The sequence below is a fragment of the Pyrgilauda ruficollis genome, unplaced genomic scaffold, assembly GCF_017590135.1.
Source record: "Pyrgilauda ruficollis isolate IOZ18807 unplaced genomic scaffold, ASM1759013v1 scaffold15, whole genome shotgun sequence".
Lineage (NCBI taxonomy): Eukaryota > Metazoa > Chordata > Aves > Passeriformes > Passeridae > Pyrgilauda > Pyrgilauda ruficollis.
In genome coordinates, this window is record NW_024513654.1 from 19108452 (window position 1) to 19133691 (window position 25240).

The 25240-nt window shown below is 51.7% G+C and overlaps 2 protein-coding genes across 5 annotated transcripts in view; both read right to left on the reverse strand.

Moving 5' to 3' along the window:
* Positions 1 to 97: 97 nt before the first annotated feature.
* TMEM150A (transmembrane protein 150A) lies at positions 98 to 9334 on the reverse strand. The gene is made up of 7 exons (XM_041461066.1): positions 9249 to 9334; positions 7373 to 7420; positions 5148 to 5219; positions 4935 to 5002; positions 4683 to 4810; positions 3646 to 3823; positions 98 to 1864 (listed from the first exon to the last, which is right to left on the reverse strand). Exons 1-7 carry the CDS (start codon positions 9311 to 9313, stop codon positions 1620 to 1622), a joined length of 804 nt encoding a protein of 267 aa, XP_041317000.1. The 5' UTR covers positions 9314 to 9334; the 3' UTR covers positions 98 to 1619.
* Positions 9335 to 11724: 2390 nt separating this feature from the next.
* GBF1 (golgi brefeldin A resistant guanine nucleotide exchange factor 1) overlaps positions 11725 to 25240 on the reverse strand; it is a 103375-nt gene continuing 89859 nt past the window's right edge. For 2 of the 4 annotated variants that reach the window (XM_041461047.1, XM_041461049.1), the window contains 17 exons: positions 23095 to 23271; positions 22559 to 22623; positions 22334 to 22457; positions 21688 to 21759; positions 20712 to 20806; positions 20113 to 20266; positions 19682 to 19904; positions 18279 to 18442; positions 17730 to 17976; positions 17136 to 17335; positions 16042 to 16192; positions 15562 to 15692; positions 15113 to 15214; positions 14423 to 14536; positions 14010 to 14187; positions 13673 to 13810; positions 11725 to 13357 (listed from right to left, as the gene is read on the reverse strand). In XM_041461047.1, the coding sequence (XP_041316981.1) occupies positions 13074 to 13357; positions 13673 to 13810; positions 14010 to 14187; positions 14423 to 14536; positions 15113 to 15214; positions 15562 to 15692; positions 16042 to 16192; positions 17136 to 17335; positions 17730 to 17976; positions 18279 to 18442; positions 19682 to 19904; positions 20113 to 20266; positions 20712 to 20806; positions 21688 to 21759; positions 22334 to 22457; positions 22559 to 22623; positions 23095 to 23271 (2619 nt within the window). In that variant the 3' untranslated portion in view covers positions 11725 to 13073. The remainder of the gene's footprint in view (positions 13358 to 13672; positions 13811 to 14009; positions 14188 to 14422; positions 14537 to 15112; positions 15215 to 15561; positions 15693 to 16041; positions 16193 to 17135; positions 17336 to 17729; positions 17977 to 18278; positions 18443 to 19681; positions 19905 to 20112; positions 20267 to 20711; positions 20807 to 21687; positions 21760 to 22333; positions 22458 to 22558; positions 22624 to 23094; positions 23272 to 25240) is intronic. The other 2 variants (XM_041461048.1, XM_041461050.1) reach the window with 1 other exon arrangement.

A 25240-nucleotide genomic window follows, 5' to 3' on the forward strand; every position in this document is an offset into this window, starting at 1 on the left:
TCATGGCTGTCCTCCGAGGGTGGGGACAGGACCCTGCACCCCATTCCCAAGGCCATCTGCTATTCCAGCGGGGAAGGACCGTCTGCCTCACTCACGGATGATTTTCACTTTTATTATTGTAAATTCACTGTTGTCTTTATATATACTTTTTAAAAAATATATTAGATACAAAAGTCAGAAAGGCTCCTCTTTGAACTACATATACTGGTGGATTTACAGGCCGGTTTGGAAAAGGTGGGCAAACAGGAAAGCCCAACTTGATCAATGCGCACAGCAGCAGCAGCAGCAGCAGCAGTAAATGCCCCTCTCCAGGGACAAGGGGATTTTATATATATATATATATATATATGTATGTGTATATATATATATATATATTTGTAGATCTATGCATACACACACATGCACGCACACACAGCACTCATACCCCTCGACAGCTCAACCCCCTGCCCGGGACACCCCGGGCTCACCTCAGCCCAAGGATGCTGTGGCTGAGCAGGATGAGCTCCTGCCAGGCAGGCATTGGCCAAGGCGCCAGAGGACGGATTTGGGAGTCCCAGAAGAATGGGGCACACAAATCCTCTGTTCCTACAGAAGTGCTTCCCCTTTCCATGGCTGCACTCCCCGGGACAGCTTGGGCTGGCAGCGGCACAGAGCAGAAGTCCCCTGCTCAGTAGGCATGGTGCCTGCAGGACATCCCCCATATGATGGTAAATTTGAAGACTCATTTCCCAAATTAGCTGGAAGCAGGGAAATGCTGTGACCAGAGAGGTGAAATCTGCCTCATCAATTCTCAAGCTGAAAAAATGCAGGACAAGCCACTGACTGATGGCATAGAAGGCCCTGAGCAGTGAGAGCCCTGGCGCAGGGGGGGTCAGCACTGTCCAGCTGAGGCTGCCGGTGTCAATCTGCAGCACAGTGAGACACCACCCGCACCTGGGAAGGCAGGCAGGGAGAGACTCCCTGCTGCCATCTTCACTGGGGTTGCAGACAGACTGGCAGTGCAGTCACTTTCCAAGAAAGGGAAAAGGCACTCTGTGTTTTTGGCTCCTCTGACAGTCACAGTAGCCAGCTGGAAGGCTTGCTTACCCCTGTGGAGGAGGGAAGAACAGAGATCTCATCCCCTTCCAGCACACCAGGCTTGTGTGGTGAAGGGAGAGTGAGCCCCCTGCTCCCCCATGTCCCTTACAGGAGGAAGCCTCAGTATGATTGCCTTCAGCAGCCTGACTCAGAACAGGCTACCCCAGAGGCTCAGGGGCAGAGCCTGGCTCTGCTGATAGCACCAGGTTGGCATCCCCACACCCCAGCAGTGACCCCCAACCCTGTGGGCAGGGAGGGGACAGCTCTTGCAGGGGCAGCAGCTGCCAGAGGAGCACTGGACACAGCTCCTGCTGAGAGTGGAGGGCACGGCAGGCACACACACAAACACATAAACACACACTGTGTAAAACACATAAACACACACACACAAACACATACACACATACACACACACACATAAACACACAAACACAAACACACACATAAACACACAGCAGCGGGGTTTTCAAAGATATTCAAGGTGGGGAGTCACTGGCAGAGCCCAGTTTGGGGTCTCCACTATGGGCTGCCTCCTGGGGGGCTCAGGCCATAGCCAGGCCCTCCACATGGCCGTGGATGTTGGCCGTACTGGACAGGCTGCTCTCACCCTTGTAACTTTTGGGGGCCCGGCTGGCTTTCAGCAGGACCAGGAAGGTGTCTGTGGAGATGGCCCCAAATTCAAAGGTGAACGTGCCGTAGAAAACCAGGACATCAATGATGAACATCCACTCACACAAGGCAGCCACGTGCTGTAGCACGAAGCTCTCCTGGATGAAGAACACGCCACCTGAGGGTATCCCAGTCAAGGATAGTACAGCTGAACCCAAACCACCCCATGGAGGGCCATGTCCCACTGTTACTGCATGCTGGGATGGATGTGAGTACCCATCCTCTGCAGGAAACACACCACCACTCCTAACACTGAGAAACCCCCACATGCTTCTCCCAGCACCAGAAGGGCCCTGGCACAGGTGGCACACATGCCCAAACCAGCCTTGGTAAATCACTGCACTGATGCCAGGCTGGGATCATCTGAAGAGGCCAGGGCAGGACGAACTCAGGCTGCAGGTCTCAGTGAAAGCCAGGTGCCCAGATGCTCAACTTCCCCACAGTCCTTGCCTCTTCCTCAAGCCAGGCTGGTGTCTCCATCCTCTCAAAGGATGCAGTCAAAGATGATAAAACTCAACCTTTGAAACAGGGTTTGGACTGTTCCATCGCAGTCCTGCAGCACCTCCTGTCCTCTGTGCTGCAGGCTGGCCCACCCCAGAAAGGAGGCCTGCTCCCATTCCTCCAGATCCTACCACTACCAGAATTTCTTCATCCTTCTCTCATCCCCACCAAAAATCTCCAGGGAAACCTACTGCAAGAGCTACTGTGGGTGAGGGGAGGAGGTACACTTCCCAGCCCTCCAGGTGAAGCCTCCAGCAGTACCATGCCTTCTGCAAGTGACACCAAGGTCTGGGAGAGCTGCAGAAGCAGGGACCTGACCTGTACAGTGTAGAGCCCTCTGCTCACTCACCCCATCCCATCAGGAAAGATCCCAGCCCTTTCCCCACACTGTCCACATCACAGCTCACTGCTTGCCCCTGCCAGCTTACAGAGCAGAATGGCCACAGCAGATGGGCACCAGTCCTGTCTTCCTTGTCCTTACATGCCCTTCCTGTCCCTCCCAGCTGGCATGGCCCTGCAGCAGTCCTGCCTTTCCCAGCTCCTTGCCTGCCTCCCAGCCTGCCTGCCTGCTGTGGTGACAAAGCAGGACCCTCTGATACATGACAGGCTTGCCAGCACCCCCAGGCTCCTCTTGTGTGTCTTGCCTCAGCCAGGCCCCAGCCAGCCTCTTTGGGATCCATGGACACTGCATGCTTTTTCCCCTTCCTGCCCAATAACCACTACCTTGTTTCCCAATTTATCCCCAACCTCAGTCCCAAATAAGCTCCTCACTCCCCAGCCACACACTTGGGACCATTCTTTGAGCTCCAGCCCACTTGATGCCATGCCCTCCCTCCCTGGTAAAGTGTTTGCAGACCCCGGTACCTGCTCACCAAACCCCTCCTTGGCCCATGGGCAGATTGGCTGGCGAGTGCCCAGGAGTTCTGGCTGACAGAGGTGCTGCCATGCACCACCTGGCACCTGCACACAGCGCTTTTGTACTCAGCTTCAGTCAGAGAGGTAATCCAGATGGACTTTGCATTGCCAAGGGTTCAAAATACCTCTGTCCCATTAAAAAAGCCCAACAATTAACCAGACCTGGGTGGTGTGTAACTGGAGTCTGCAGTGGTGGCTGGGCTGCAGCAGCCAGGGCACAGCTGGTTTGGGGCATGCCAGCACTGCAAGAGACACCCACCAGCATCCCTCCCCCTCCTCAGCCCCTGCCCAGCCCTGGTGCTGCTGCTCCTCTAGCCTACACCTGCAGTGAGCTGCCCACCCTCAGTGCCCTGCCCAGCTCCTCTCCTGGCACCATGCCTCATTGCCAGACCAAAGGATAGAGAATTTGGGGCATATACACCACTGTAAGGACCACCTTTCACCAGCCTATTCCCAATCTTCTTCCCACACCCTTCAGGATACTGAAGACGAGGGTGAAGAAGGCCACAGTGGTGAGGATGCTACGTAAGTGGCCGGTCCAGTACTGCCCTCGGGTTTTGGCCATGCGGTAGGTGAGGATGGACTGCAGGAGCAGGAACAGCATGCTGGTGGGAAAGGCCACCCCTGCCCCAATGTAGTGTAGCACCTTGGCGTGATCCACCTGTGGGGAAGAAACCATCAGTGCCAGCACCCTGGGACACTGCCTATCACAGCGTGACTCTGCTCCAGGAGCTGCAGTCCTGCCCAGGAAGGGGTGCAGACAGTGCTGGGAGCAGGTCCAGGCTCACCCTGTGCCTACTCCTGGCTGAAGAGCAGACTTGGATCCACCATCTACTGCTGGGATCTCAAAGAGCTGTTTCTTTTATCCATGGGCCAGCAGCCCTGCTGTGCCAAGGGCTGCCCTCTGCCCTGAGCAACATCAGGGACTGCCTGCACCCCTCCTGAGGGTCACAGCCCAGCGCCGCTCACCACGGCTGGGCCACAAGGGGGACCGGGGCCTGCACAGCTTCTCCCGGGGCCGGTGTGGGCAGCAGCCTCCTGCCAAGCGGGAGGGACTGGCTGCCGCAGGCGCTGCCGGGAGCCCGGGGCCTGGCAGAGCAGGAGGGGCTGAGCACTGCCGTGCGCTGCCAAGCCTGGGCCCGCTCCGCTCCCCGTGAGCACGGGCTCTGCCCTGACAGTTTCCTGGCGTCACCCCCTGGGCAGGATCAGGAGCAGCCTGAACAGCATGTCCCTGCCCCTGCACGTGCCCATGGAGAGCACAGACAGTGCAGAGGGGGCTCAGGTAAGGGTTTAACCAAACCCAGAAGCTTAATCTGGACTTGAAGTATGAATACACAAAGAGGACACCCAGCACCCTGGGAAGCACAGCACTGACTCAGGGGAAAGGAAGGATTGCATGGATGGGACACTGGACCAAACCAACGACCCCAAACCCTACCCTGCTGAGCACAGCCGTTGCCCTGCTCCAGCCAAGGCCCTCCTGCCGCCCTACCCCAGGGACTCCTGAGGAGATGCCTTACCTGAAAGTTGCCAACCATGGTGAGGCCAGCAGCGCAGACCCAGCCAGTGGCCAGCCCCAGGGTATTGAGGAGGGACGGCCCCAGGCGCTCCAGGAGGTGGGCATAGCGCAGCAGTCCCACCAGGATGACTGCGGGAGGGAAACACAGTCACATGCCACTGTCTGCGGCCCCCATCATCCCACTGCTGCCCCATGCCGGGGTGGGTGCAGGGCAGCCTCTCCCAGCCCTGCTTCCACGGCAGCAGGCACTTACCCATGAAGGAGCCCAGGCTGCAGATGAGGCTGAAGAAGCAGCTCTCGGGAGGCAGGGTGCCACACTTGCTGTGGGGACAAACAAAACCCACAGAACACTCAGACAGGGGGCACTGGGGTGTGTGCCTGACTCCCTCCACAGGACACCCTCCTGGGTTGCCCTGGACAGTTCTCAGAGCAGCTCTACCCGTGCCCCCACCCTGAGGCTGCTCACCTGACGAGGGGGATGTGATCCAGCGTGCAGCAGGAGCTGGGGCCGTCCATGTCGCATGACTGGTTGTAACTCCTGCCAGCAGCACAGGAACAGGTTAGGAGAGCCGAGACGCTGCCCAGGACCCTCCTGTCTCCTGCCCTGCAAGTGCAGCCCAAACCCAGGGATGTGCCCACAACCTCCAGGGAGTGACCCACTGCCCAACAGGTAGAATCACGCCTGTGTTTCCACAGCCTGTTCCCTGCCTGCTGGCTCTGCTGCTCACCCCAGCCTGGGAGGCAGAGGCCATGGCAGGGCAGAGGCTGTGCGGGTCGGGCTGTGGGCTCGGGGGTTCTGGCAGCCCCACACCCAGACAGGAGCAGGAGCACCCACCTGCCAGTCCCCTCACATATTGCCGGGATGGAAGCACCAGCGCAGCCAGGCACGCAGCTATTGACAGCTCCAGGTTTGCAGGGGATGGGTTGGAATGCTGAGCTGCGTGGGGAATGGCCCCCAGAGCCACAGGCACTTCCGGGGCAGTGCCACCGCACCTGGGAGGGAGGGAGCTGGCAGAGAGCTGGGAGGAAGGGAGGGAGCTGGGAGGCACTGCCTGAAGGACAGCATGACCAGAGGCAGCCCCCAGGCTGCCCTGGAGCCAGGCACACCAGCAGTGCAGCCGGGGCAGTCCCAGCACTGCCGGGCCGGGCAGGGCTCTGCTGCCCACACCCACTACAGTGCGCTGGGAGCACCTCCTGCACCCACAGACCCCGTGAGCTCTTATCAGCCCTTCCTGTAACACAGCTGCTGCCTGCAACCCTAACCAAATTCCCACCACAGGGGCTCAAGCCCCCTCACCCTCACAGCTCTCCCAGGAGCTGGCACACACTGACAGTGGGTTTTTGTGTGCCTCTTTGCTGCAGCATCACCCAGCAAAGGTGGCATCCAGCACCTCTGCCTGGCATGGCCCAGTGGAACCCCTGCTCACACCACAGGCAGTGAGTGCAAAGTTCTCTGCCCCAAAGGGCCTCTTCAGACACCCCAAGTCCCACGTTGGGGGGCAGACTGAGGGGGGACAGCACTGTGGGGAGAGCTGTGTGGGGACAGTGCTGCCCTGTCCCTCGCCCAGGCTGTCCATCCACCACCTCCAGCTATGCAGCAAGCACATGGTTAAAAAGCCTTTTTGGAAAGGGCTGGGCTGAGCTCTGATGTTTTTTCAGTCTCCTCAGTTTACTGGTGGCTTTGTTTTCCAACCACTAAACCCAGGCGAGGAGTGGAGCCCCACGGCCTCCTCAAAGGCTGCTCTTGGGGTTGTGTTTGGTTTGGGAGGGTTTTTTTTATTGTTATTTTGTTTAAAGCAAGCAGCCCAAGGCCGGGAAGCATTATTCGTCATTAAGGGCTGGCTGTGCGGCAGGGACAACCCAATACACACATTCTTCCCAGGGCAAAATCAGCCATCAGGCAGGAAATGGCAGCAGGTTTTTTTTTTTCACTTCTTCAAACACTCCAGCAAGAATTAAACTAACATGGATCTTTCTGGGCAGATTTTTAAGGCGACTCTACAAGCCAAAAACCCTGCAGAAGGAGTTGCCAAGAGACCAAACACTGTTTCTTTTCCCAGCCCTTGTCTCTTCCACGCCTCATCCCCCATCTGGGGGTGTTGCAGGCAGTTCTGCCCATGGGGTGTCTGGGTGCTGCAGGACCATCCCATCCCCCTGGCACTGCCAGATTTAGCCTCAAGCAAGCAAGTCACAACCTTTTCCATGGAGACACATAGCCCTCTGTAATTCCCTGACCACTTATTTTCATACTTTCTCCATGCTGTGTTTTTTCAAAGGCCTCCTTCTCCCCGCCTGGTTTGCAGTGAGGCTGGACTGTTCACCAGGGTAGCTGTTACCACAGCCGAGCCTGAGCAGGGGAGGGAGGGCAGCCCAGCCCCGACAGCAGCTCGACCCCAAGCTGTTCTGCTCCCAAAAGCCACTCGGCTGGGCAGGAGGCATGTGCCCTATGGCATTTGCACCCCATCACCACCACATCTGCTAGGGAAGAAGGCAGCTCTGTGCCCCTGTAATGCTCCCACCATCCCCAACCCCCTTCAGCACAGTCATGGTGCAGGGAGTGCCTCAGCTACCCAGTGGTCTGACACAGCTTGGCATGCTTCAAGTGGGACAGGTATGGAGGGACTTGGCATTATGAGGTCTTTAATAAAGCCAGGATGTGCCAAAAAGCCCCTGCTTCCCCGCAGGCCTTACCAGTTGTGGACAGGGCAGATGTGGTTGTTGGACAGTGCCATGGCATATCTGGAGGAGAGACAAGAACAGGGTTACCACAGCCACCCACCTTCCTGCATCCCCTTTCCCTGCCAGCATCCAGAGCGGCCCCAGGGACTAGCAGCCAGAGCAGAGGATACAGGCCTTCACTGCCTGACAGGGGCCAGCCCTCATCCTGTGGCACCTCCCAGCTTTACAAAGCAGGAAAAAGAAAAACAAGTGCATGCTCCACAGAATTCCCACTGCTGGAAGCAGGTTCCCCTGCCTTGTACCCCCATCCCTGCTGAGAGCCACCTCCTGCTCCAGTTCAGTGCAGCTGCTTCTGTGGGGCCTCTTCTCCATCGTGCTGCTGTGCTCCACGGGCTCTGGGGGACTGCTCTGTCACGGAGCCTCCCTGGAATGCCCGTGGCATCGGGGCTCCCCACCAGCCCGCAGCTGTGCCAGGTGACACCCAATGGCACTGGCTCTGCCGTGCTTCCCCTAGCCCCTGGCTGGCCAGCAACAGAGCTAAAGGAAGTCTGGAAAAGTAGCTAGCATGTTGGGAGGGCATTATGGGGAGATCAGCTCCTTAAAGCATTTCAGTGTGGAGTCACCCTTTTGCCTCAGTCAGCGTAACAGGGGATTCATGACATGCATCCTGCTCCACTCCAAGGGGTCCCAGCCCCATGGCCCCCACCCCAGCCATCGAGGAGCCCTCCTGCCCAGCAGCCACAGCAGTGGGCAGCATCCTGTTGTTCAAATCACTGGTGGTTGTGAACAGCTCAGGTTAAAAATAGGCCCCAACACCAGTATGAAAACTCCTCTCCTTCCCTAGCTGGTCATGTAACAGCTGGGCTGCAAAATGGATGATCCCAGAACAGAGGCAAAGGAGCAGGACAGGTGGGGGAAACCAAGGAACAGCACCCCCAGCCACCAAGGAGCAGACCCCTCACCGAGCCATCTCCCAGCACAGGTCTCCAAAAGGGCCACTCCCAGGGTAGCTCAGGCTGTGAGGATCATAAGCAACTCCCACCCGTGCTGCTTTGGTCTGGAGAGGCATCTGCCCCCCAGGGTCACTCACAGGAGACAGCCCATGCTTTGCAAGGTGTCCGAGGGAAAAACTCGCAGCATAAGTTCCTAGCACCAGGTTCAACATTCGGCTTTGTCATGAAGTAGGACAGGTGATACCTCAGGGGGAAGCTCTTGGAGGAACCTGCATGCATGTGGGGTGCATTTGCTCCATCCCACACCCCACTAAGTCCCACCACCTGTACTGAACCCCTTGATGCCTTTGAGAAAAGCCCTTCATCCACTGCTCACCTGTGTTAAGGCCTGAGAAATGGACTGCTGGGGTGGACTAGTACTGCTCACTCAAGTGATACAGCCTCTACTCTTAGTACAAGGCCCATCCATCCATCCATCCACCCACCCACCCACCACCACATGGGATGGTGCCCGTGTACGGACGGCAGCCCTGGCGCTGCAGTACCTGGGCTGGTGGCGCGGCTCCCGGTACCGTTCCCGAGCCACCTGAGCGTCTGCCGCACTCACGCCGGGACAGGGGCGCGCGATTTCGCAGAGTGTCAGGGATTTAAGGACAGGGAAGCACATGCCAGCGCTGTTGCAGGGGACGCGGGGACCACGCAGGGCGGCTGTGGGGGTTCAGGGAGGTGTGGGAGCCCCTGAGTGTCCAGAAGTGCCCCAACATGACCGAGGAAAGCGGCTCCCCGCAACCTCCATCCCGCTGCATCCCACCTCGCAGCATCGCACTCTAAAGCATCCTCCAACCCCCGGCCCTCAGCCATCCCGCAGCATCCGGCCCGGGCCCCGGCCCCAACGCCCGTGGGTGGGGGGCTGGCGGCGACCCCGCGGAACTCACACGATCCACATGCCGGTGATGGTGAAGGCAGGCAGCGTGACGGGCAGGATCCCCCAGGCCGGCATCCTGGGGGCGGGCCCGCCCCGTCCGGCGGCAGCGGGGAGCGGGACGGGCCGGCGCGGCCCCCGGCGCCACGTGGCACCCGCGCTGCCGGCCCGGGGAGCAGGTCAGTGCTGGGGAGGGCAGCCGGGGAGCAGGACGGCATGGAGCCGGTAACGCCGGGCTCCTCGGGGCGGGGGCCCCACAGCGCGCTCGGCAGAGCCGCGGCGAGGGACAGGCTCCCGTAGAGCGCCGGGGACGGCAGGCACAGCTCAGCAGCGAACACTCCTGCCGGGAGCTGCAGACCCGAACAGCTTTTGGCAAGGCCGACTCGGGCACCCACAGCCTGCTGCAGGGCTGGGCACCCCTCTCAGCTCAGGTGATGCTGTCTCTGCCCGAACACCAGCCCGGGGCCCACATCCGCAAAAGTGTGGGCTCCTGCAAGTGTGGCCCAAAGGGCACCGTCAAAGGACGAGGCAGGAGGTACTGCCCCAGGGAGGGGCCAGGCAGAGAAGACCTTGTTTAGTTCACTCTTCTTCCATGGGGCTCAGCATTCCCTCCTGAGGACAAGGCTCTGTTTGCACACCAGGAGTGACTGACCTTGTGCTCTCACTAAATGGCTGCAGCCACACTGCCAGCCAGTGCCTGCACACGCTCCCGCCCCAGTTACCCTGACCTCTCTTCCCAGACGCTTTCTACAACTAGGGATTAAGTTTAGCAGCCAACCACCAACCCTGCTGCCCAGAGAAATTTCCATTTTTCTTTCACAGAAAACGTGAGGAAAGGAAGCACAACTTCCCCTGGCAGAGAAGCAGGGCTGTGGTGAGGCCACAGCTGTCCCATTTCCCTATTGGGAACTCAGCAATAACTTGCCCTCTTGCCCTTGGCTGCTTGTAGGGATATGTTTATATGTTTTCAAGTCCCAACACATCCTCCATCGCCAAGCGGTGTGCACACCCGTTGAGAACGGAACATTTGGTGCTCATAAAGCCTGCACTTTCCCTTCTGCAGAGGAGCTGCCCGGGGACAGCTCTGACCCTGGCCTGTGTGGGAGAGGAGCCCTGGCTGCTCCCCCGGGCCAGGGTGCCGGTTACACCGCAGGGGCAGTACTGCACACTGGGACTTGTAGTCTGGGGAGCTCATCGTCCTCTGCGCTGACTCGCGCCCCAGGCAGCCTCCTCACGGGCCCAGGGTGTCTCCTCGCTGTTCAGCCCATCAGTTCGGGGCAAGAGCTGCACTCCCGAACTGCGCTGCCGAGCCGGCTGGGCTCCCAGAGCCGCGCCGGGCATTCCTGTCCGCCCGCTGGCGGCAGGCCCGGCCCTCCCTCTCCCGGCAGGCTCCACACGGAGCGGGGAGCGGTGCCCGCTGCGCCCGGGGCCTCCAGCGCCGCAGGCGAGAAGCACGAGCCCTGCCGGGCTGCCTTCTGCGCAGCTGGGCTGAAAATGCCAGGCACAGTGGCTTCAGAACACATCATCCTCTGTAACAGGCATACATTTTTCCAGAGGAGTTCAACAGCTGGCATTTATAGAACTGAGGATAACTTCTAAAAAAGCCAGCTCACTGTTGATACGTCAAATACATTAATGAAAACATCTGAGGGCTGGAAAGACACAATCTACAGGCAGTGGAGGGCGAGGAAGAGACAGCTGCAGCAGTGAAACTATTTCAGGAATGGTACAAGTGGGGTTAGGGAATGAGGATTTATTACCAGGACTTTCCTAGTATGCACATTACTCTTCCATTATGCAATATTTAGACCTTTTCTCATGCAATTTAAACAAACTCGCAATTTTTTACCCCCTTACCAAGTCTGTAAGTCTCTTGCAATAGAGAAGGCACTGGTGCCTCACATAGCTTTGAGGACACTGTGGCGCTGTGTGGATCTTGCCATGAAACAAAGTAGAAAATACCAGGAGGGAAGCGTAGTTGTTCAAATCCATGGCAAGCACTAGCCCTGGAAGAGCCCAGCATCTCTCACACCCTCTCCAACTCTGAGTCCTATCCATGGAAACAAGGATTTCTTCTTCATCAGAGAATCACCAACGTCAGCAGAGCTGTCACCAAGGTCTATGTTCTGGCAGCATGACCAGATGAGTAGAGCACCTGCTCCTCAGCCCTCATCTCTGCCCTCAGTGCTGGTGGTGCATGAGCATACACCAATGAAACACCAGAAATTTTACAGCCCACGTGAAACTATTGCAATCTGAAAGAGCCAATCTCACTATTACAGCTCTGCATTGTCCATGATGGGAACCATTCCTTGATGGCTAACCTCCATTGTAGCCCCCCATCCCAAGCTCACAAGTCCCCCTGTGCTCCCTCCAGACAGAGCACTGGTATATGAAGCCAGAGCACAACACCTTGACAAGCAGACTCCCCTTTTCCCAAAGCTCTGAGCCAAAGTTCCATGACAGAAAAGGAGCACAACACCAGAACATTCATTTACAGGATGTATTTATTACACTGTAAAAAGTCCATTGGATTTTAGCCATTTACTCTGTATGTACACTGGTTGTATTCCCACACCAACTGCAGGTTCCTCTCCTTACAGGATACACTGGGTTGGACTCCCACCCATGCCCCTCCCAGTCACCAGAGGGACTTCCAAGATTGAAATTATTGAGAATTTAGCCAACTAGTCGAGGGAGCAGGAGGAGGATGAGCGATGCAGCACTTGCCAGGCAGCAGCTCTGCTCTGGACATGAGCGGGGGAAGAGCGGGATGTCCTTGCAGCAAGATGGAAGCACAAGAATCACTGCCAGGGCCTCAGCTGCAGGGGCCTTCCGGGGGTAGAAGGACATGGGATCCCAACAAGAAGCTGCAGAAGGGTGTGATTCTCTTCAGAGCTTTCAAGAGAAACCACTGCAGACCTGCTGAGCATCTGTCAGCAGGTGCCACAGATCCCCACATCTGAAGGTGAAGAGGATGTTCTCCTAAGGAAGGGGCTGGTCACCCAGAGATCAATGTGCAGCGAGTGGCAAACAATACATGATTGCCCCACAAGTGCTGTGTGAGACATGGCCACGGTGCTCTGCTCTCAGCATTTCCTTCTCATTTACTCAGCTAGGCAGAGCCTTCTGGATTTGCCTTCACCAACCAGAAAGCCTGATTACATTTACAGGAGCAGGGATGAAAGCCCCTATCAGACTCGCCTACTACTTAATCTCTATTTGGCTTGGGGATTGCTGTCATCCATGTTGCAGGAAGGAAAGCGTGTACCAGCAGGCAAGAAGTCCTACGCAGCAATCTGAGAGCTGCACTGTAAGCAATCCACGTTTCTAATAAAATTCTCTACCTGCTGAACCCAGGCGTGCTCAGATCCCAAACAAAGCAGTACAACCAGAAGAGTCAGCAGGAAAGCTAGGGAATGGCTGGGGAATTGCCCAGGGACTGGACTGAGTAATCTTGAGAGGCAGTCCTGTACTGCAGCCCCTCTCTGGTGTGACATCAACAAGTTTTCCCTCTTTACCAGATGAACTGGTGGCAGCTTGGTCCCAGGCTGCTGGGCACAGGCATTGCCTGGCCCCTGAGACTGCAAAGGCAGGAAGGAGAGTGGTCAGTGGAACTGGGCACTCCTCCACAGAGACAGGGATTTTTGGGCAGATTTCTAGGTGATGCCACAAGAAGGGAGCAGGATGGGACATGCTCCAGAGGACTGTGGCAACAGCCCTTCTGCTCAGGTTAGCATCATCTTTTTAAACAAACAGGCCCACTACCAGAGAACATTTGGCCAGCATCCTCCACCCACAGAGCCTCATCAGCAGACAGTTCTCCAAAATCCTCCAACTAATTGACTTCAGAGCTTGTCATAGGGTCAGTGGGCCGTGGAGTAGCTAAGAGGGGAACAGGAGAGGTGGCTTCAATTAGGGCTGGGTTGAGAATGATTGGAAGAGTCATAGGTGGCACCCCAACCTGCAGGGGAGAGGCAAGAGGCTGCAGGATGAGCGGCGGCTGTGCTGTCGTAGGAGGTATGTCTGTAACGGGGCTTGACTTTGTTGAAGCTGATGCTGGGAAGGAGGGAGAGGCAGATGCAGTGGCAGGTGAGGCAGGTGCAGTGGCTCTCTCAGACTCTGGAAGAAGGAACAGACAAAATAGATCCTTACACAGGTCCTGACAAAGTCACCTATTAGCTCAAAACTAAGCAGGGCTAAAAATCAACTCGGGGCCTTTTCAGACTTGCCCCTTCATACAAGGCCCTGAAGAGCAGGGGTCAATTGTAAGCACTCTGCCCACCCCAATAACCTCAGCACAACTTATCTGTACGGAAGCACAACACTTCACAACACTATAGGCCTGGTCACCAGAGATCATGCTAAAGCAAGGAAAAACAGATCTATGTCACCATGCTGGGAAAGTGATTCCAGAAAAAAGAAAACAGGACTCACCACTGACACCTGCTTCACACGGCTTCTCCAAAGGAGCCGCATGGGTGGATGGTCTCACATCCCCCACAGGAGAAGGGGGCAGTGCAGACACTATTGTTTTCTGATGATGCTGCTCCACTGGTATGTTGGGGACAGGATCTAGGAAGACAAAACATGCAGTGAGACCACATACCAGTTTACTCACTCCGTTTGCCCTCCCTCAATTTGCCCTTGTGCCAAGTTCCCACAGCCTCCTACAACACATTTCATCAGCATCAAGGCACTGTGGCAGCTGGGTGCTGGACAAGGCGCAAGTACTGCTCCAAAAGCTGTGTTAAGGTTTCCCAGCCTCTCATACCTTGGATGACTGTCTGTTTGAAGAGCTCATCCCGCAGCCGAGGTAAGAAACAGTCAATGCGCTCCCAGGTGATCTCCCAGAGATCGGAGTATCCTGTCCGTGAGTCGGCACTGTGGAATATTCCAGCCGTATCCATTACGAGCAGCATATTCTTCAGAGACTCTGGGATGGCCTCCAGCTACAATCAGAGACAGGACACAGAATGGACAGATAGCAATGAACCAAAGCTCGAAACAGCCAATGGGCTGCCTTGGAAACTGGCCAGGGCAAGAAACCATGCAACAAAATGGTTTGGAAAGGAATAAAAAGTTAAAAAAAATCCCAAAAACCCACACCAAATCAAAATACCTTTCAAGTTTAGAAGGTTAAAATGTGATGAATGGTTGTCCAAAGGACTGCATCCAGCAACTTACCAGTAAGTCACTGGAGCCAGCATGCATGTATTTGTCCATAAAATCCAGGATGGTGAGCCACAGGGCAGCAAAGGTGGTCAGTGAGAGCAGTGGGGAGAGATGCTGTAGGAATACCTGGGAAAAAACATAACTACTGTCAACAAGCAGTGTAGGGGCTGCTGCTCACTGACAAGCCAGTGTCATAAATCTGAATTCCCCCTCCTTGTGGCAGGCTGGGAACATGCACAGGACTGGCCTGAGGATGCCACAGGCCTCCACTCTTCTGAGGTGTGTGTGTGAAGGACTGGATCTTGTCTCCTTTGTGGAAGGCCACTGCAGTCTGCATCACCATGTCTTCTAGCCCTTCCAGACCTCTGCCTCAGGTCACAACTATCAGCTTGTGACATGCATCATTTCACCCCAAGAAAAGACTGTCTTCAACTAATGTTGAGTGAAATCCTTCTCCCTATCATGAAGTCACAAACCTCTTCCTGACAACTCTTCCAAGGACTAGAATCATGGAGACAGTTCTGGAAAGAAGGCATGTCCCAGCAGCAGAAGGTGGTGAAGAAGCCCAGCACTGAACAGTCAAACTAGCACCCTGAACCTGTCCAGATCAGAGATGCTGAGAAGCAAACACAGCAAACAGTTTGGTTTTCTTGAGGAACATGGTTTCCACTAAGCTTCCCTAGACAGCAGAGGTGTGCTCACCTTGGAGAGTAGTGTTGAGGCTCTCATCCTAGTTTCTTCCATCCCACCAACATCAGCTGGGCTGATGTTCTCGAGTAGCTTGGTTAGCAGAGGAAACAGCACCTGTTGGATCCAACACATGGATATTTAAGAGCTGAAAAATGACTGATGAGATTTTGACAACCTTATAGAAAGGCACTGCCTTTAGGGACTGGTGGCTTCTAGGCAGAGGACATGATGAAAGCAACAGGATGTGCACAAGTGGATTCACTTCAATACTCTAAAAGGCCCTTCAGAAGCCTAAGCAAAGAGGAACTTTTTACAGCACCAGAATAGGGAACATTTTGTCTGTTGCACTGGACAAGCTTTTCAAGAAGACAGTGCTGAAGTAGGACAACACTCCTGCACACAGCTTTGCTCTTCATGACAACACTGCTCTGCTCACATGCCCATGCCAGGCAGGTGGTTACCTTGTTGAAGCAGGACTCCCATTCCAGGGCATCCAGGGCCTGCAGGTCATGTACCAGGAGGGCCCGCTGCAAGTAAGTGAGTGCTTGCATCCGGATCTGGCGTCGGGCATCACAGCACAGCCAGGCAATACCTGCAAGAGAGGGATTCAGGGCAAAGCCCACAGGGAGAGTGTCACATCCCTGCTTCCCCAGTCAAGAGTAAAAAGTCTAGTGAAGATCAAAAACTCTCTGTGGGGAAAAAAAGGATTATACTTGTTCCAGGCCACAGACTGGCAATCTACTACCAGATCCAGAAACATGCTGGCAGCTATCTCATCCTAAAGATGCTTTTCCAAATCTGATCCAAGTTCTTTTTCAATTAAAACAAACCTTAAAAACAACCTATGCCTGCTTTCTGCAGTTAGTTCTTGGCTCCTCAACTTTCCTGCTATTACTTTGGAAGAGTGTCTGCTCGCTCTCGTCACCAGGGGATGGCTTTACCCTGTAGCAAAGGACACCAGCAGTTGGACCACAGTGTTCGGGAATCCGCTGTGATTTTCCTGGCTGCTGTCTCCAGGTGTCGCTGCTCCTCTGCCCAGGAGCTGTAGATGCCAGCTGCTCGCGTGTGCAAGGTGTGCATGAGGTCCAGGAGCTGCAAGTACACGGCACAGTAAGAGACACACAGGACTTTAAATTTTGAAGCAACTCTGATCTCTGCTATTCTCCAAACAAGGCTAAAAGGCTCAAGCTACTTGAGCTTGCTTTCTGTATATACACAACCACACAGAGTTATAGAGATGGCGTCAGGCCCTGCTGTCTGTGCCCTTCTTAAGTGGCCAAGTGCCAGGTATCTTCAACAAGATTTATGTCAGTTCAGTAGCCACGTCAATCCCATCTTTGAGGAACACCATTCCAGTCCTGTCTAAAGGAAGAATGGGCTCTTTCCTGGCACAGAGCATTGACTTTCCCAGGCAGAGGGATAAACCCAGTGATTCACCTGTGCTGTCCAGAACAACTCTGCAACTTTTTTTCTTAAACAAAGATATGTGAAGCACATGCAAAGTTCCCTTGCCTGTATGGGCACATGACAGCACTTTAGTCAGTTTACTACTGAACTGAGACCCAACATCCTGGCAATCAGCAGGCCTGTGCCTTCACACCTTTGAAGTACCAGCTGGGGAGAAATTACTCCCTTAGCCCAGTCCTCTGTACTTGAAATTCCAGAGCCTCAGCCAACAGGGCTTTTCCCTTTCCTCAAGCTCAGATGCCCTGTCAGACTCCTTGCTAATCCTACAGGAGCCTCATGTCTCCAAATGACCTTAATCCATCTTACCTACAGTGACTCACAGCTTCAGACCTCCTCCTTGCTTTTCAGAGGACCTCTCTCTCCATTGCGGGTCTGCTTTTGCCAGTACAAATTGCAGCCTTCCCCTTTCACTGCAGAACCACATACTGTCCCCACAGATTCTCTCTGCCATCCAGTGCCCACTTATCCAGGATGCAGCCCTCCCTTGCCCCATAAAAGAATTCCAGTGATTACCTAGCCAGGCCCTAAAGAATGGGAAAGGAGAGGAGGAAATCCTTGCTATACTTACGTCCTGACTAACCTGTAAAGACACAGTGTGGTAGCTGGCAGGGATGCTCTCGTCCTCGTCCTCATCACTGTGTGTGTGTGCCTGGTGCTGGCTCAAGACCCGGGATCGCCGTGTGGAGCTGTCTTTTGGCTTTTTTTTTAACCGACTGGATTTACTGTCATACCTGTGGCTCTTCCCCCTCTTCTCCTGGGACTTGTAGCCTAGAACGTAAAAGGCAACAACATTGCAAATACAACAGTCCACTACAAAATGTTCTGCTTTTCAACACACAGGGCAGCCACCTTTTGATATCCCCCACAAAGGGCTCTGTCCTCTGAAATGACCACTACCTGCTCGAAGGGGACCCAGTGCCCCGCAGGAACAACTTCCCACAAGGCTGATACTGCTGTCTCCACATCAACTCCAGACCTCCCCTCCATCCCCAGGAGGGGTATAAGAATAAGGTCCCTGCTGCTAGCACGAGACAGCACAGTTTTCTCCTGGTAGACCATTTTCTTTGGATTGGAGACTCATTTCATGACAGTATACTTCACGCTGCTTGCCAGCTGGCCACCCCAAGCCAAATCGTGGTTGACAAGTGACAGGCCATCTTACCCCCATTCAAGCTGGCCTCCACGAAGATACGTATTGTTTTGACACAGAGTTCAAAGTTCTCAGGTGTAACATGGGCAGCATCTCGCACGATGAAGGACAGGGACTCGACACATTTCATGAGAGACTTTGTGTCATGTGGGCCCAAGTCCAGCCCCACCGTCAGGCTGTACTGGTTGACGAGAGGTGATGGACCCAGCCTGCTGAGCCCAGCAGTGGATCTGGAGTTGTCGATGTCATCTTTCCCCACCTGCGGGTCACAACAAGCAGGAGAGGGTAGCATAACAAGAAGCATCTAATGCACACACTGAAAGGGCCTTTCTTCAGAAGCCAACAGGTAATGTTTCTGTATGGTCCATTTCCCTTTCTTCCTCATTTGCCTCAAAGCTCTCTCTTTTCCATCTGTGTCTCTCCACATCCTGCCTTTACATTATCAGTTCATCTTAGCTCTCTTTTCTACTGTCTTATTCCTTCTCTCCCTACCACACCCTCTGCTCACAAGCACGGTAGGAGTAGTCCTCTTTGGTCACCAGAAGCCCACTGGCTACTCACCACTAGCCAGCCACTGTTCATGACGTCCACATCTGTGACTGAGCGATGCATCTTGCCTGGCTTCCCGTGGTCTGTGTACACCTCAGAGTCAGACGTGTAGCCACGGTCCAGGCTCATGTCACTTGGATGATAGGAGGAGGACACCTCACTGTCTGATTGAGCACCTTTAAGACACAAGACATGGGGTATAGATCAAAGCCAAATCAAGAACTTGCAAGAGAAGCTGTGGATAAGGGAGAATCCAGATCAGCATCAACCAGGAACCACAAGTGGTTATTAGCATGTTCTACACTTGTCAGATCTACCTGCCCTGACATTTAGGATAACCTTAAATTTCACATGTCCCAAGAGAGAAGTCCTTGCAAGGGACAAATTTAAGTTACTGGTATGTTATTTAGAAGTAAAAACTTGTTCTCTCCATTGTTCAACACCATCTACAAGCTCATCAGCAGAGAGACAGACTTGCTGTGAACAGAGTGCACCAAGCATTTTCAGAAGGTAGAGAACTAATGTTTTGATGTGTAAGGTACCAAGTCAAGCAGTTTGCTCTATCAGCAAAGACAGAAGCAGTAAAAAAAAAAAAAAAAAGAAGAAAGGAGAGAGAAAAGAGGAGACAGCTCTGCATTAATCCAGGGGGGAAAGTCTATAAGTGTTTTTAAAAATCACGCTTCTCCCATCTGTCTAGCACAAAGCATCAGGACCTATCAAAGAAGTTCTAGAAAAGCAAAGAGAAAAAAAAAAGTCTTCTGGAAAATTCCTTTATTGCTCTTTGCTTTAGAAGTCTGAAGACATCACCCTCAAATATATTGAAGCTGGCTAAAGCAAAACTGAGCAATCTGCTGAAAAGACCACATTTCTAACACAGTCAAGACAAGTGAGAAATACTACATTGGTCTTGTGGGAATGGTTCAGGAACTATTAATGCAAATGGATCTGGAAATATAATTTTAAAGAACAACTTTAAGAGAACCTTAAAAAGGGGACAGAAAAGAGTCAGTCCCACAAAAGAAGCAAGTATGACAGGAACAGCAGCTGGGTTTACATTACATGCCCAGATAAGAGATTACAGTACCCAAGGCACCAAACCACAACCAGCAGAAAATACTCCTTGAGTAGAGCAAAGACCTCCTACAGCTGCCAGAACTGATATCAATTTTCCTCCCACTGCCCCCCAGGGACTAGCACCTGGATTGCTGCTCACTGAGTAGGAAGAGACAGCAGAATAGGGACAGGAACAGACCATGAGGAGTGAACAGCAGGTGCTGGTCTTTAATCTTGCTAATGTAGTTTAATATCAGCTTTGTTTTCTTGCAGTCCCCTTTGCTAATTGAAAAGCTTGAGGAAGCAGCTGCTTATCTGGCAGGCAGGCATCAGATTTCCTAGCAAAAGCTGGCCTGTCTTACCTGTGTCGTTATCTGCCCTTGCCGTGACCTGCAGGGCTGCGGGTGGCTTCACCCCAGACCCGATGCACTCCAGGAGGGTGAAGAGCGTGTACCAGTCATCCCCGGAGTGAATGTTGGCAGCATTGGTCTTCAGGAGCTCATGGAGGCCGTAGGCAACCTCATGGCTAACTCTGGACAGCACATTTGGCTTCATCATAAGTAAGATACGTAATGAGAGGAGAACCTGGCCAGAGAAGGAGACAAGAATAACAGACCCTATTACTTACACTCCATTCTCTAGCAATGTACTCCATCTACTAGAGCTAGTTACAATTGCTGTTTGTTAACCTGCACGGACAGGTTAAATATGGGTCCATCCAACAGCACCTGGTTTCCTGTGTCACAGGGTATAGCCACAAAACCCCAGTAAGTGCCTTTCAAAAATCCCTTACCTGTGCACTGATCTCATCTCGACGGAGCAGTCGAATGGCCAGCCTCAGCAGCCCCACCACTGCCCTCTCCACCAAGAAGCAGAACTCCATTGCATGGATACAGAGGTGATAAAGGTGGTCTCGGACAGTTTGCCAGACACAGGTCACACGGTCCCTAGCCACAACAAGGAGGAGGGATAGGGTAGAATGAAAGGACATGAGACAAGCAGGATCCAGCAACCTCTCCCACAACACCAGACAATCCACCATTTCTTAATTTCAATGAAAAATTCCAGTTGGGAGATACAAGAACAGACGCACAGAAACAACAAAATGATCAAACTTCTTACTCATTACTTGCACAGCAGTCAGGTGGGAGAATTCTCCCTCTGGAGTTTAGTTTCTATTCTCCAGATTTCAGGATATCAAGCACTAATTCATGAGCTAATAGCCTTTCTGTTTGCACATGCTACAGTGGAATTGTTAAGCCCTGAAATTACAGCCACATGCTGCTTCAGCTGGTGAATCACAGACATAAGGAATTCATCACCTGGACCCAGGCAGCAACTGCAGTAAAGCAGGGGCATTACAGTAAATGTGCATTTATTTCAAGGTCATACCTATTCTCTAGAACAATCCGCAGAAGCATCTCCAAGCAGAAGGCTGCATCTTCTTCATCATATGTCTCCTCATCAGGAGTCACGGAGATTAGAGCCTGGAACAGCCATGGTATTTTTATGAATCACAAGCTCCCAAAAAGACTCAAAGCATTCTGTTGGGGAACCAACAGAATGCTGAGTCTGGCCAAAACTGTACTCCACTGCCTAGTGAGGTTACGCACAGTCAAAGGCATTGGATAAAGGTCAAGCTAAATCTATGGCAAAATTTTTTTTTAAAATTAAGCAAAATGCAGTATGAACTTAAAAGATATTAAACTGTAACAAAGTGTCTCAGATGAAGAGGAACTGATATCCAGCAGCTTCTTGCTAATAAATATGTGGAGTAGCAGAAAAATCAGGCATACCTAAGAATGACTACAAATACTGGAGTTGTTCTCAAGCCATCGGCTTGTATATGAAGGGAGAATTCCTGACAACTGGAGTAAGAGCACAATGTTCCCCTGGAACTGAGACGACACTCCCCCAGGGAGCTGAGCTCCTCTAGCCCAAAGACTATTGTGTCCAGCCTTATATCTCCCACAGCAGCCAGGTACATACTACTTAGGGACACACTGTCAAATATTTCTGTACAGCTCTTGCCTCTTGAGTGGCCTTTTAGAATGCTCTCATCAGGTACACAGCACACCTGAAAATCTTTAAGCTCTGGCACAGAACTACAAATACTTGCCAAGAGTTCTCAAGGCTCTTAGAATGCATTCCACAATTTAATGTTTTCTTCTACTGCCAGAACAATTTGTGTCTGCCAGAACAGAAGTTACTTTTAACAGGTGAACTAAAGACTAGTTTCACAACCCAAATAGTTCCAAGACCTCCTCTGAAGACAGAGGAGTAAAGTGAGTACACAGCACATATTCACTATCATGCATAGCATATTTGTTCCACTACCATCCAGTCCCTTGCATAATATCTCTCTCACCTTCATGAGCTCCTGAAGGGATTCAAGTTGGAGAAATTTGCTTTCTGTGATCAACTTCTCAGGATCACATTGCTGCAAAATACAGAAAAGACAACTGTGAGTCTGGGAGTTGTGGAAGGCATACAAACAGATCTTCCAGAAACACATCATGTTCACAGGAAAGACACAGGTAGTTATTATCTGGAGGAAAACTCCTTCCAACTAGTTCGCTCTTTAACATCAATTACTTTTAACAGACCTGATCTGTGCTAAACAGATTTTATCAGATGATTCCTCTGGCCACACAGTGGTCAAACCCCAGGTTCAGATTTTGTTGGCACCATATACCTTTACACTGTCTTGGAAAAGATTAGTTGTTTGAGAATTCATTAACTTGTCTTTAAATATAGGACTGTGATGCCTAGGGCAGATCCCAGCCTGATGAATCATTCCTGTTTTGATGTGTTAGCACCTTTGTGCACAGCAGCACAAAAGACCATTTAGCTGTCAATCCAGATATGCTCATCTGTAGATTCTTTCAGTTCTTAAGTCTCCTGTTACCTGCAATACTGCCAAGCAGCATGCATATTTATGCTTCTGTTGCCTGCTACCCACATAGTATTGAGACCAAGAAAAAAACCAGATTCTTCTACAGCCTATATGTTACCTTTATGCATTCCAAAGCTGCTCGCTTTGCCTCCTGTGTTTCCGTAGATGGCCCTCTCATACCAGATTGCTCTGTCCCACTAAGGGTGAGCCAACTAACAAAACTCAGTACTGTTGATTCACCACTGCAAATCAGAAGACACCAGCATCAGCAAGAACACAAGAAATCATGTTATTTTCCAACCTAGGTACAAAAAAGACTGCCTGGGACATCTACGCCACTCACCGGTTGGATGGTGTCTCTTCACGCTGAAGATAGATTTTGCCATTAGGATCCACAAAGTCTTCAACCTGGAACACAGACCAGAACATGCATATGACCTCCTCAACCCCATTATATTTCTCTTAGTGATGAACACTACACCAAACAGCTCATACGTGTGCAGTCAAACCCAGCTCTTCACCCCACTATCCTGTCAGTAAAGTGCCACTCTCATCTGGTAACACCAATGCAGGGCTCTAGCACTTCCTGCCTATAAGCATGTCCCTCTTCTGCACAACATTCAAAAGTAAAATAAATGCTGGAATTCCTCAAATCTAACAAGAAATAAAATGAGAAAAAAAGAAACTACAAAAGAAGCTGCACACAACTTGAACACTATACTCTTCACAGGCTTCCAAGTTCTTACATACTTTACCAAAGCAAGAGATACCATATTTTACTTCGCAAGAGAGCTCTCCTACTTTTGGAACTGGCTCTATGAAAAGCCAGCTTCCCACTCTCCTAACTCTTCAGTTATGCACCAGCCAGCTAATTATTACCTCCACCATGGCCTTGGGCAGCAGCTCTGCTCGGAAAAGCTGTAGCATGGCCTCCATGATGTTTTTCCAGCCCTCTCGCAGAATGTCACCATGGCGATGGGCCAAGTGAAACACTGTCTTTGCTGCAATATGGGCCTTGGGATTACTTCCAAAAACAGTGGGCAGGTTCTCAATAGACTGCAGGAAAGAAGAGGCGGTGGCAATCAGTCAGAAAGAGATGTTTTCTTTTCAATAGAAATTAGGGCAGATGCTTCAGAACTGGTTATGGGAAAGATAACAATTCTCTGTATGATGCTTGGATAACTCCTCACATTCACTTTGCACAAAAACAAGGATAAGGTGGCTTACCTGATACAAGTTGAATCACTGAACAACCTAGATATAAACTCCCCAAGAATGACAATTCAGAACATTTTGAAAGTGCTTGCTAAGAAGCCACTAATTTATCCTGCTACAGGAACTCAGCTCAGGATCAAAGCCTTCTACAAAAAGTACCGCATCTCCTCTGGAAGCAGCAATTACTCTGCTGTGCTGTTTGAGAAGGAAACTATGGCCAAAACCATTACTGACTTGCAAAATTACTCCTACCACTACCTAACAGCAAGATTCAAAGTAATTCAATACTAACATGGAGTCTCTGCCAATGATTGCTGGATCTCAAATCCTCATAATCTGTTCAATGCACTCACAGCTTTTCAAAATACAAAAAGCCTGCAAAGTCATTGAAACCAACCAAGCATACGCTGCCAAAGCAAGGAAAAAAAACCAGCAACCATGTCAGCTAATATCAAACAGTGTAACATGCTCCATGATTCTGCAGTTGCTTAAAATCATTGCAATCTTCCTTCTGAGAAGAGATGGGCTTTGCCATTCTCTTGTTTATGTGGACAAAATCCATACTTATCTCCTCACCAAGAATGGAAGACAAGGGATTGAAGGAGTCAGTGTATCCTATCTCAGATTTGAAGTTCAGAAAAACTCTCTTGCTTCAGAAAAGCTGATAGAAAAACTGTTATCAAAATGGGTCTTTGATTTAGAAGCAAACTCCATTAGAAGTGCCAATCTGAAATCTGGCAGAAGTGCAACAACCAGTTTGGGTTTTTTCCATTGCTGCTATGGGGAAACTACATTGAAAACGTGTATCTCTGAAGTGTCAGGGTGCAAACAGCAATATGCCTGATTTTGCTCTGTGGCAAGAAGCCACATCACTGAAAACCACACACACTACTTACATACTGAGTCAGTATGAGTCTTAATTATGGATCATGAAGTGGGACACTCATTCTTCCTAATCACTTAAAGACCTTCCACGTTCCTTTCCATTTCCCTTCTTTCAATGGAAGTGGCCATGCATAGCAATTGCAGTGCTTGAAGAGGATGCCTGCTTTGACTCTTTAGTCCTCTGAAGATGGCCCCTCCTTTTCTCCTTCCTCCAGACTCTAAAATATTTGTTCAGTTATCCTATTCCACTACTGTCTCCAAGCCTTACAGGAATTTTCATACAGCAGAAAGTAATCAATGTACTTCAAATCTGGCCAAAGATAAGAACTCAGCCTTCTTCAAATCCAAAGTCCCTGATTCTATGTCATCACCAAAAGACATGCTTACTTGATTAACTAAGACCTCAGACTGCTCCAGATTCCAGTCTCTCAACTAGATGGGATGCAGCTGGCAATAGTGGTGCATCTGAGGGCTTAGTCTAGTCTAGTCACTTCTGCTGTGTAAATCTGTGTCAAGCTGTTTCATGGCAGACACTCTTCTGCTTGTGTTACCTTTTGGTAATCTCAAGGTCTGGTGTGCCTGAGGATGATCAAATACTGCGTCTTTACTGTTGAGAGCTATGGAGGAAGAGGGAATCTAAAGCAAACCCTTTGCTTGGGATTTGTCTTTTAAAAAATTCACCTGTCTTGGCCTTTTTATTCCAATGCTTTCAGTCTTGAATTATCTTGTTTCCCTTTCCTGTATGTGTGGCAATTCTGTTCTGCTCACTGTGGGTCTTGCACTGGTTCTGAGAGCAATACTGTGAGATCCTTTGGGAGTTCTGACCCTTTACAGGAGTTGCTGTCAACTACTCCTTAGTACACAGCATGGTCTGCCACACACTGTCTGTTAAACACTTTGGGAAAAACATGTGGATGCTGTAACA

Bases quoted from the DNA above. Each gene is read 5' to 3' on its own strand.
- TMEM150A (XM_041461066.1), bottom strand. From the start codon at position 9,313: ATGCCGGCCTGGGGGATCCTGCCCGTCACGCTGCCTGCCTTCACCATC. The intron at 3,824-4,682 runs GTAAGGCATCTC...TCTTCCCCACAG, and splicing joins CCATGGTTGGCAACTTTCAG to GTGGATCACGCCAAGGTGCT. The intron at 1,865-3,645 runs GTATCCTGAAGG...GGATACCCTCAG, and splicing joins CTTCTTCACCCTCGTCTTCA to GTGGCGTGTTCTTCATCCAG.